The sequence below is a fragment of the Morone saxatilis genome, unplaced genomic scaffold (assembly GCF_004916995.1).
Source record: "Morone saxatilis isolate NCDOM2014 unplaced genomic scaffold, NCSU_SB_2.0 Contig1, whole genome shotgun sequence".
Taxonomy (NCBI): Eukaryota; Metazoa; Chordata; class Actinopteri; family Moronidae; genus Morone; species Morone saxatilis.
The window spans coordinates 2,945,877-2,957,966 of record NW_023339651.1 but is presented as its reverse complement, the minus strand read 5'-3'; the positions used below and the strand labels follow the sequence as shown (position 1 = coordinate 2,957,966).

At 39.3% G+C, this 12,090-nt stretch overlaps 1 protein-coding gene across 1 annotated transcript; it reads right to left on the bottom strand.

The window, feature by feature from the left end:
- Positions 1-8,612: 8,612 nt before the first annotated feature.
- On the bottom strand, positions 8,613-12,056 carry LOC118333578 (homeobox protein Hox-A5). Its single transcript, XM_035669286.1, has 2 exons — positions 9,515-12,056; positions 8,613-8,860 (listed from the first exon to the last, which is right to left on the bottom strand). The coding sequence occupies exons 1-2, from the start codon at positions 10,107-10,109 to the stop codon at positions 8,613-8,615; spliced, it is 843 nt and encodes a 280-aa protein (XP_035525179.1). The 5' UTR covers positions 10,110-12,056.
- Positions 12,057-12,090: the final 34 nt, after the last annotated feature.

The following is a 12,090-nucleotide window of genomic DNA, read 5'->3' as shown; positions in this document are numbered from 1 at the left end:
GAAATTTAATTCCTCTTAAAATTACACAGACTTTTACACAGAAGCTTTTCTTTCTTTATATAAAAGAGAAGAAGGAGCGAGAGAGAATAAAGTCTGGAGGCATGCAGCTTTATGAACTCTGGTTGAACCGCGGCTGGAGTCAGGCTCGTAAATCATAAAGACACATAACCCAGTCCGCGGCACAACAGCCCGGCTGCCTTACCTTCACAACCCACATTCATCCCGCACTGTAACAATCCTCGCGGAAACAAAACACACCGGCTTCCTTCCCTCTCACCTTCTTTTCTCTCTCTGTGTGTGTGTGTGTGTGTGTGGTGTGTTGTTTTGTTGTGGTGTGTTTGTTTGTGTGCGGTTAAAACCTCCCCAGATTAAAAATCCCTGCAGAGAAAGCGGCTTCCCGCAGTTATAGGATGGTTCTGATGGTGGATGGTGTGGCTGTTGCATTGCAGTAGAGGGGTGTTGTATACCTGAGAGACGTCAGATTGTTTTGGTACAGTGTTTCTCTTTCTGCAGCTCTCTCACACCCACACACACACACACCGCCCTGCATAGCATTTCTGCACTCTATGTCTCAGCCGTTTGTGCTGATCATGCAAGCTCAGTTTCATATATGGTAATAGCCTCTGCGATAAAGATAAGACATCTTGACTGCCTCTACATCTTTATAGCAATTAGAGCAGAACAAAAAAAAATAAAAAATAAAAAATGAAGGTGACTCAAGAGAGGCCAGAAAAAGCTGAAATATTTTGGCAGTGAACCTCATTTTAAGTGTATTTAGATAAGGGAAATGTCCTGTTAACACCGCCGCTGAAATGAATTAAAACGAGCCCCTAAAAAAAGCTGCTGTAGTTTTTAATTTAAGTCGCATTTTCCCCGTTATATGAACACACACAAGCTCAGTCTCTATTCTGTTTAAACAGCCCTGGGAACGTGTCCAAAGCTGTAATAATAAATTCAAACATCCCATTTAGGACCGATGCCAGAGACGCCATAAATTACTCCGGCAAAAGAAAGCTATCAGTTATTTGATTTTTTTATTTATTTCTTTACACACTCACATACCAAGTGCATTACGTCTTGTTTATGTAATGAGATTTTTTTTCTTTTCTAATTTAAATGAGTGATCCGATGGAGTGATTTTAAAGCACTAAAGCAGAGAGACAGACAGTGGTCAGCAGCAGCAGCAGCAGCAGCGTCCATTATGCAGAGGTTGAGCCTGTAATGAGGCCCGGACAGGAGCTTTGGTTTACATGGTGACCCATCAGACTGCTGCATTGGTGGTGGGGGGGGGGATCGATCGATTGGCGGCAGCTTTGATCTCTCATCTTCACGTTCTTTGCTCGATCGCTTTGATTGGCTCTGAAAAGGTAATATTTAACTAAGTATAGCGTTAATTAATGCAAATGAACAACCTTTGATCTCTGAGCCGTGCACAGAAATAGATAGTGGCCACCAGATGTTTGTGGCTCCATGTCCAAAAAATTCTAGTTATTTAAGCCTCTTGTTTCATAGCTGGTGTGGGAGATGTTATTTAATTTAATTGTACAGATAAATATAAGTAAAATGTCTCTTTAGCTTCATATAAAAGGTTAAAACTTTGTATGCATGTTGCCAGTTTATGTGGTTAAACTAATGTTGCATCACTGAGCTTCAATAGCAGTTAGCTCAGGGTTCACTTACTGGGAATTTCCAGGAGCTTTCAGCCTCAGATAACAACGAGCTAATTCCATAGGATGAAGGCCATGAGATGTGGCTTAAAGCTTGTTTTTATTCCTACTGTCCTCCCCAATTCCTTTACATCAGTAAAGACACTAAGTGTGCCTAATAAACTGGTAACTTGCGTATGCACCATAAATCTCACTGACAGCCTGAATAGTGCTGTAAAAAAGTATAAGAAATCTTATTTAATTTAATTTTAAAGACACATTTTAGTAAAAATGTCTCTTAAGTTTCATATAAAAGATCAAAACATGTCTGCATTTGCACTCAGTTGCCAGTTTAAGTGGCTCAATGCATCACTGAGCTTCAAGCCTCAGCTCAAGGTTCACTTACTGGGAGTTTCCAGGAGCTTTCAGCCTCAGAAAACAATGACAACTGAGCTAACTCCACAGGATGAAGGCCATGAGATGTTTTCAGACACCTTCCTTGGAGGCTGTTGTTGTTTGAGAGGTGTTTCTCATATTTTGTCCCCCCCAATTACTGTACATCAATACAGATACTAAGTGTGCCTAATAAACTGGTAACTTATATGCAGCGCCTGCGCCACAAATCTCCCTGATGGCCTATATAGTGCTATAAAAGGTGCCATATAAATACAAAGAAAATCGTCAATAAGTGCGCTGTCTTCAAAAAGTCTAAATCGTCCTGTGATATATGAGCCAGCCAGAGAAGAAGAGGAGGAGGAAGGGGGGAGGGGGGGAGGCATGCAGATGGACCCACATGATAAGTCAGAGCACTGAATGAAGACATACAGTATAAATATAAATCCATGTCTGATCCCTGTGGCCTGAAGTGGGTGACACACAGTTATCATTCAGATATGACAACATCCCTGAGCTGCACTTTACATCCCATCTTCATCACCACGGCGAGCTCCAACGCTCCTCACGCTGCCTGTCTGATCCGTGATGGACATGTGCACACACACACACACACACACACACACACACCCCTCTTCTTCTTCCTCACCCCATACACACCCTCCTCCACCTCCATCCCTCCATTCAGTCTGCAGGCCTGCTGACAAATGCAGCGCTCTGCAACCTCTCTTGTCAATTAGCTGCAGGGACCCACGTGTCCACGAGGAGAGGATTTATTGCTCAGGATTAATCCAAAGACGGTTGAATCAAACTGTGGCAGCAGCTTCATTTCCCACAGACAACACAGGCAGCAGAGCAAATAAATAAAATACACAAATTCATATCGTTTAAACACACTTAGAATAAAGAAATAAAGAAAAACACAAGATCACAAGTCATTTTCCACAATAATAAAAATAATAAATAATCATGAGTTTTACTTTATTTAGCATTTATTAGCAGTATGTAAACATTTAATAAATGGTTTATAACACTATAAGTGTTTATTAATGTGTTTGTCAACAACTATACAACCCATCAGTGGGAGCTGGATGTATGAACAGATAATTATAATGTAGTAAAAACTAATAATTAATAGGAAATATAAGTTATAATTACTGACAATAATACCAATAAACACTCTTATATCTGCCTACAACCACATTATAAACCAACTGTTTGTCTACTGCTTATAAATGCTAAATTATTCTGGACTCTGACTCCGCCTCTGCATGTCTGTCACCTTTTATAACACTTTATAAAACTTTAAACTTACTTTTTCCTTTTGGATCTCCTCATCGTCGCAGAGTCTGCTCCGGGTCTGTTGGGAGTCTGTTGGGAGCTTGTTTTGCTGAGGTCTCTCTCCTCACACTTCCCTGCAAACTAAAACTCCTCCTCGACTACACACAGGCAGCACGGTTGAAAAGAAGACAAATGATGTGCCGAACAATGCCCCCCTCATTGAGGGCCTGTCCGGCAACTTTCACAGATGTCATATTCTCCAAACAGCTAGAAGAGAGAGAGAGAGTGGGGGATAAAAAGAGGTGAAAAACACTCAAAAGCAGCAGATTTAATCCTGTGAAGGCCTCCAGCTCTGTGCACCAAACTCACAAACATCTTTCAACACATATTACCAAACCCAGGGAACATCAAACATGTGTAGCAGGGTCCATATTATTAGCATTAAAATGATATCATGAATTATTAAGCCACCACAGGTTGGAACCTACAGAAATCAATTAGTGGGTTTTATTGGATTTTAATGTTTTCCTCGAGGTGAAGTGTCATCACCTACATACTCCCCAAGACGCGAATTTGTGGCTGGCTGCTACATTTACACAAATTCGGATCTACAGGGTATATATAGATGACAGGTCGTCAGCCTGTGCGTTCACGTGGACAGAAGCCTGCCTGCTTAATTATTAATAATGTCCACATATCAGAAACAGCACACTCAGATGTGGGAAGTCAGAGCTTTTTTCTTTTTATATCCTTTAAATAGCACCTATTTTAAATAAGGCAACCGGTATGAAGGGTTTATAAGTTACTGTTAATGGCTTTATTAATGGTTAATAAATCATTTAGGTCGGTTATAAGCATATAAACAACTAATTCTGGGTTGTCAGGTTGTTAAAAAATCCATTTGGCTGGTGTTTATTCCCTTTTATTTGGTAATAATGCAGCTTGTAAATGTTGGTAATCTATTTATAAATTCTCATGGGTGTGTTATTTTCTAATAAGGCAGTTATAAATGCTAATAAATCATTAATAAAGAGGTAAAGCACACCAAGTCAGCCGTTTTAAGTGTGTGTAAGTCATTAATAAAGTGGGTTAATAATCTAGTGTGAGTTATAAATGTTAATAAGTCATTAATAAAGGAGAATAACACACCCAGTCTGCAGTTAAAAAAAATTGAATACACTAAATATGCTGTTATAAATGTTAATAAGTAATTAATAATAGATTTTGGTCCAGATTGTCTGTATTTTTCCAAATAAAACACCGCAGATCGTCAGTCAGAGGACGTTAAACCCAAAACTTTTTATTATTTATGGCTTACAACGGCTCTATAAAGCATTAGCTAATGATTTATTAACCATTAATAAAGTTATTTGTTGAAAGTAGAACCAAACATATACCGTCCATAGGTTTGTACCATTGACAGGAGGTTCACACATATATTAAAACCTATATTATGTCTTTTAACGACAGTATTTATGCACATTATGACCACTTATAGTGATGTAACTGTGTCACCCTCATGAACACATACACAGGAAGTTTGAGGTTACTCTTTGACTAATCTTTAAAATGTTTGTCGGCCATATAACCCGAGTTTCATCTCTCTTCAGGCTCTCAGTGGTGGAAGTCAAAGTATAAATACCACAATTTAAAAAAAAAGAGTCTTATGGAAGTATTACAACCTAAATACTTTAAGTATCAAAAGTAACATTTAGTTGAGTGATTATTATATCAGTTAATTGTGTAAACAGCATAGTAGTTTAAGTGGTTCCCAACCTGGGGGTCAAACTCCTCCAAAGGGTCACGATGTAAATCTGAGAGGTCGTGAGATGATTAATGTAAAATAAAACTTCTGTTACACAAAATATTATTAACTTTTTTTGCACATTTCTCTCATCTGGGCCTATTTAAATGTGACAAACTTCATCTGAAACACTCTATCCTTTCTGTAGGAAGCCAAAGAAGGTTGGGAAACACTTTAACAGGAAATATAAAATCTTTATCTGAAAAGTAGAAACTAATGCTGTCAGATAAAGAGTTTAAAGTGACACCAAAAATGGGAAATACTCAAATTATACTTAAGTTAAATATACTCAGCTGCTTCCACCAGATTAAAGAAACAGCAGCTCCACCAGATTAAAGCCTTGTGTTTGTAATAGTCTCCCTCTCAGCTCATATCTGTGGGATTAAAGGTTTATTCTGCCCTCTCAGACCTGCACAGATAACTAATAAACACACTCGGAGTGAACGCGGGTGTTTCTGCTCTGTAACCTAAATGCCCCCCGATGATAAGAGCCCGAGCAAGGGGGGGAAAGAAAGAAACCTCATCCATCATCAGCCGGGGTCGGTCTGAGGCGCCCTCTGCTGGCACAACAGCAGCATTACATCAACCTCCAACCAGCAGCTGCAGCAGTGAACTCACACACAGTCAGCCAGATGTTGAGCATCCATGACACCGTAAACGGCCCCCTCCCCCCCAAAAAAATACCCCCCAAAAAAACCGTTCAAGGTGACATTTGTTTCATGTGTTTCATCATTCTGGTTTAATTAAAGCTTTAGGTTTCATGTGAGAGGAGGCGGATTTTAAAAAGGAGTTACTGACATGAAGTTTGACCTATTTAACCTATTTAACTGTAGAATAAAAATACAGTTTTTTATATTTAAATGTAATTTTTAGAAAGGATTTTGTGAAGTGTTTCCCCTCATTAACTACCCAGAGAGTGAAGCTGCATTAGAGGATACACTGATTTTATTCTAAAACACTTAAACACCTAAACGTGGTTAAAATAGTAGCTTTCTAACCTTATTATTTACTGCACATGTTGCACTATTTCTGCCCACATTTATAAAACTATCAAAGCAGCTCAGACGAAGAAAAAAGAGGAGCTAAAAATCTGTGACATTTACGCAGCATGTGTGCACTGATTTCTTTCTTTTAAACACCACAGCAAAAAACTACAATTTGAACAATATTAACATTAAAAACATTAAATTCTCTCATATGCATGTGTCTCTCTCTCTCTTTTTTCATCCAGATGTGAGTCCCGATCGTGACAGTGCAAAGTCTGGCAGCAGTGCGCTTCCTCCTGACGCATCTGCGGCTCGCAGTCTACATCGTCTCCTGACCCAGCGATGATCCCCGCCGCTATGAATAATGCATGAGATCCGGGTACAGATTACCCCTATCAATATGCAATACTCATTACGCTGGTTAAATTGCCACTTAATAGTTATGAATATGTGGAAAATGTCTGGGACCCATATAGCCCACCACTGGTTTTAACTTTTTTTTTTTTTTACCTGAAATGAAGTTTTTAAGAAGACTTTGCATATATTACAAACACAGCCTTTAGTTTCCTGGAGATAATATCATTATGGTTTTTATTAGTGGCCCCGGTAGACAATGCATTGCAGCACACATTAGACATTAGAGATTTCTTTATGTAGAATCAGTGGAGCTTGTGTCCAGCTCGGGAGTTTGTCCGAGACTTCACCTTTGGCCGCTCGGTGACTTGACAGATCGGAATAAATCACTCCGCTCAAGTTCGTTTCATGTCAGCTCCACAAAGCCTGGAATTAGTCTTTAGAGATTTTCTCCTGCAAAACATTTAGTGTTTGCAGAATAAAGCACTAAATGTGTTTCTTTTTTTTATTGAATAAGAGGAATTCTCTTTAATATTTGGTACTGCTGTGCAGGAATAGATATTTTCCAAACAGCAGAAGTTTGGGCTTTTTTCTTTTTTATCAAAACATTAAAAAGAAATAATTTGGGTTAAAATCTGCCCCAAATTGAGTTCAAACAGCATTTTTATTTTAAAATATGCATCCAGAAGCTCCAATAAATAAAAAAAATATCCTATTTAATCTGATATTTTAAAATCAAATATCAGCAGCCACAATATTTTACTAGAAACAGTTTTTAAAGTTTTTCCAGCCTCGTAAAGCAACTAAATATGAGTGGACATCACCTTCCTTCCCCAGTCCAGCCTTTCCAGTCCCATCCATGCAGTTAAGCCGTCACTTTCATTCAAGGTTGTGAATTATATAGTACATTGTCTACTCCCCAAAACCATAAAACCAACTTTATGGACCTCACGTGACTTTTCACAGTCTGTAAGTAATATAGGCCTATACAATCTTTGGCAAGGGGGGATTTTTTACCAACTTCAGCCTTGCCTATATACCTGTAAGCCAAAAAAGCCACTCAGGATTTCTTTTTCTAATTTTATCATCACCAACATATTTATGGCAAACACGCATCTCGCTGCACAGAGAGGGTCAGAGGAGGTAAGTTTTGAAAAAAGTTAGATATTTCTGTTTTTCTTCTGCTAACTGGAGCCAAAATGTTCAAATGTTGTTCGTGTGACACTTTTATAATTCTCACGGTTAATCATTAGCGAGTATTATTTTTTAAAAACCGGGTCGAAAGCGAGTCAGGATGTTTTTATATGTTGTACTTATTCTAACTGATAATACAGTCGAGAGACACGTTCAAAGCAATTGAGAGAAACTTTATTTCCAAGCGCTATGAGTTCACTTACAAATACAAAAAGCTTATTGGCGAAAGAAGCTTACATCACTGCCTATCCACAGAATAACCCTTTGCACTAAAAATTTATCACATTGACAGGTTGAATACATTTGCATTGCTCATAATTAGTTCTAAAACAATAATAATAATAATAATAATAATAATAGATGCACAAAATACCCTAGAGCTACACATTGGCTTGGTTTTATGAAAGTTTTATGGAATCTGGCCACAAGATAACCATCAAAAATAGCAGTAAAACTTACACTAAAGCGCTTTGAATGGCCCCGGAATACATTAGGTTTACATTCAATGAAGAGCAGCATATGGTTTTTTGGAAACTTTTTTTTGTTTTAGTTTTTTTCTGTGTGTGTTTTTTAACTGTACAATGAAATTTTACTCCTGTTAGACCGTCAATAAGTCACAATAAAGAGCTCAAGTTGAAACACCTTCAAGATAGAGAGAGATAGAGATAGAGAGAGAGAGAGCAAAAAGCATGGACAAGTAATACCCCCAATAATATTTACATCTTAATTTCTTTCCAAATAGGACATCTAAGCTATCATATAACAACAACAGTCAACTAAAAATGGCATTTTAAGACCACAGAATACTTCTTTTTCTATCACAATAGCATGCTGGAAGGTGCTGCGCTTTTCAATAGCTTTTACAGTACTCATGGATTTTTCTTTCTTTTTTCTTTTTTTTTAAACTATTATTCTTTTTACTCTCCTCCAAAAAAAAGAAAAAGAAAAAGTTATTCAGTTGTGGAAGGCGCTGCCTCCTGTTACAAGACTCATGCTTTTCAGTTTATTGTCCTTCTTCCACTTCATCCTGCGGTTCTGAAACCAGATTTTGATCTGTCTCTCTGAGAGGCAGAGGGCATGGGCTATCTCGATCCTCCGCCTGCGGGTCAGGTACCGGTTGAAGTGGAACTCCTTCTCAAGCTCCAGGGTCTGATAGCGGGTGTATGCAGTTCTCGCTCTCTTCCCTTCAGGTCCTGCCAAATCTTGTACAAAAAAGAGAGTGGAAACACATGAGATACTGTAGATGTTTAAAACATCTGTGCAAAAACTTTTTGGACTACATTTCTTTCATTTCTTTTATATTGCCTATATGGTTTCTGTAGGTAGGAATGGCGTAAACGTTGGTAAACGAGAAAGTTTTAAATGTTGCTTAAATAGAACCCAAAATCATTAAAAACAACATGTAACAAAATGAGACACACACCTTTTCCATTGCATGTTGCGGAGAGGAATTAACACGGTAAAATGATGTAAATGTGGGCTGTCTTACCATAAAACTACAGTATAACAAACAAACAAACCCATATATCCTGTATATATGTAATACCATTTTAACTAACCTTAAACTCTTTTGTTATGTTATTAAATCATCCCGTACCTGGTCTATGTTGACAGTACTGAAAAGCACCTAACAGGTGAGAGGCGCATATGGCGCCATATGCTCCTTTAAAGAGTAAACGTGTTTTGGTTTTTTTTTTTACCGATATATATATCATATAGTGCAAATTTGACCAGTTTTTCTGATAGTTAAAAAGTCACTGAATGAGCTATAAACATGATCACACCTTCACTAAACAATAACACAGCGCAAGGTGTCTAAAATCAATACAAGATCATTACAAAGAAAAGAAGTTTACCATGATTTATATGCAGTTTCCTCATCCACGGATATATCTGAGGCTGTGTTGAGTCGCTGACATTTTGAGGAGTTGTCGGTGCGCTTCCCGCAGGCTTCTCTTCCTCGAGGGGGGAAGCTTTGGACACACAGTCCCGGTTGAGCAGCAGCGTGCCTCCGTTCGAGCTCGAGCACGGGGTTGAGCACGGGGTCGTTATAGAGTTTTTCACGGCTCGGTGTTGAGATTGAGTCTCGGTGACCGGGGACGAGCTGGCGACCGAAGAGCACGGTAGTGGGTCAGGTGGTGGCGATAGAGACGATGTCCCGGTGCTGTTGGCGGACTGGGTGTACCTGACCGGCTCCACCGAGGGTGTTGTCGCCGCTGAGTGACTCGGGGAGTAGCCCTGCGTCCGCTCGTTGCCCACAAAGTGTCCGGTACCGGCCCGCCCGACTGTTAGGTCCATCCCGTTGTAGCCATAGCCGTACCTGCTGGAATGCATGGCTGTTGAGTCTCTGTATTGGTCGTTTGCCGTACTATGGTCTCCATAATTATGTAACTGGAAGTCCGCGCCATTGGGATAGCGACCGCAGAATGAGTTCACAAAATAGGAGCTCATTTGTTGACAATTCCACCGTTTGCTCGTTGTAGGTATTGTTGTTGTTTTTTTATTGTTTTTAGAGGTAAAATAGCATAAACCTGTGTGCTTGATTTGTGGCTCTTATGGTTTAGCGCGTCCTATAGCACCCTTGCACAATTTATGATGAATTATGGAAATGAGTGGGACATGGACTTGATTCTCTCTTACGTAGGCACCCAAATATGGGGTACGGCGGAGAATCACGTGCTTTTGTTGACCAGTCGTAAATCCTGCTTGGTGACCTCCAGAGGTAAACTCGTGCACAGAGGAAATACTGGGTGGGATGTGAAGGGTGCGCGCCTCCATGCGCTCGTGGCTAGGGCAAACTCAGAGCCAGGGCTTGGGTGTTTTGAATTGTCGTGGTGCGCCATCCTCTGGCTCAACTGTTGCACTGCCTGTCTGCGGCGCTTTGTGAGGCGTGGGCTCCACACGGGGTCATTCAGAGGTTAACGACCATTGCGGCAAAAACCAACGGGCTCCTAAACAATACAACAAGTGACATGCTGAGAGTGCAATCTCTGCGAGGATAGTGTACAGAAATAATTCGATCAGAATCTGTTGTGCATGTTATGATAGGCGATGAGTGCAAATAGTCTGCGCACTTAATAGAATAAAAGCCCATTCAAAACAGGGCTTTTTTCGCATAATCATAAAACAAGTGAACAACCACTCATGTGGGAAAAGTCTAATGAATAAATGTTTTGGTGGAAAGATAAAAACCAAACATTACATTGTCCAGAATTATGACAGAGGCATGCCATTTAAATGCTTGTGGTTTATGCCACACCGAAAAATTAATAGTTTTAAATATAGGCAATATATGAAGGCACGTTAATACGCGTTACTGTCTATTTACTAAAATTGTACGATTCCAAACAAGAAGCCATCAGATGATATTACAAGCTTTTTGCATGTAACCCGACTTTATTACGCACTCGTTTAAAGGGAATCATCGTCCATATTGACTTTTAAACAGTCAATATCTTATCAAATGCAGCTTTATTTGTTTTCTATGTTCGTTAGATATCCACACAAGATCGAGAACAACACAAAATCTTTTTTTCTAGAAGCAGCTACACATTGTGGAGTTCTGTACAGTCACTCTGCAATTTAGGCTAAATAAAGCAACAAAAAAAGAAGCAAAAACACTGGAAACGATTAATGGATAAAATGAAGCTTATATATTTAAAATGTTTAATGTAAAAATAATAATTCCTGTTTTTAGTTTCTGCTTTGTGATATGCTATTCGTTTTTAACATTAGGCTACAAAGAGCGTCGTATGATTTTCTGTTTCTTCTGTTAGAAAAATAAATAAAAATATGGGCTATTCTACGTGATATTAAAGTTGGAGTTTTAAAACAATCTGTCTAATCGATCAATTGTAATGCAGCACGGGCAGAAAGTAAATATGATTGGCTATATTTTTTTTAAAAGTAGTTTAACCTTTTTGCTTTTAGAGAAATCGTTGCTTACGTTTAAAAAAAACCCTGACGCACTCTCTCTTTTTGTAACCTGACCAATGCTCTCATTTCATCGTGTAAATCTACCATTGTCTATGTTCATTCTGAGAAGGAATACAAAAACGGGAAGATCCGCACAAAGCCTGTCCCAGGCAAGAAGCCTAAATAGAGGCATGAAGCCTCGTCAGGCGCTCTCCGTTTGGTTTTCTCCTTGTGGAATTTTTAAGGCACCTTCGTCTCTCGAAGGCAGCGACTTGTCCTCTGCTTTCCCCCAACATGCTATTTCCCAATAACAGCCCCTTTGCACAGCACAAGCCCAATCATGTGTTACTGACAAAAAACAGTGAGATATTGATTATTTATTCTGTCCCAGGTATGCGTGCCCTTTGCGGTAAAAGACGCCCAGAAGGCACGATGTGAGGAAGGGTGAATACCGGGCTCCCACATCCAGTGGGCCCACAATAAGGGAAGACTTAGACGGAGTGTGTGTGTGTGTGTG

Bases quoted from the DNA above. Each gene is read 5' to 3' on its own strand.
- LOC118333578 (XM_035669286.1), bottom strand. From the start codon at position 10,109: ATGAGCTCCTATTTTGTGAACTCATTCTGCGGTCGCTATCCCAATGGC. The intron at 8,861-9,514 runs GTAAACTTCTTT...TTTTTGTACAAG, and splicing joins GAAACTGCATATAAATCATG to ATTTGGCAGGACCTGAAGGG.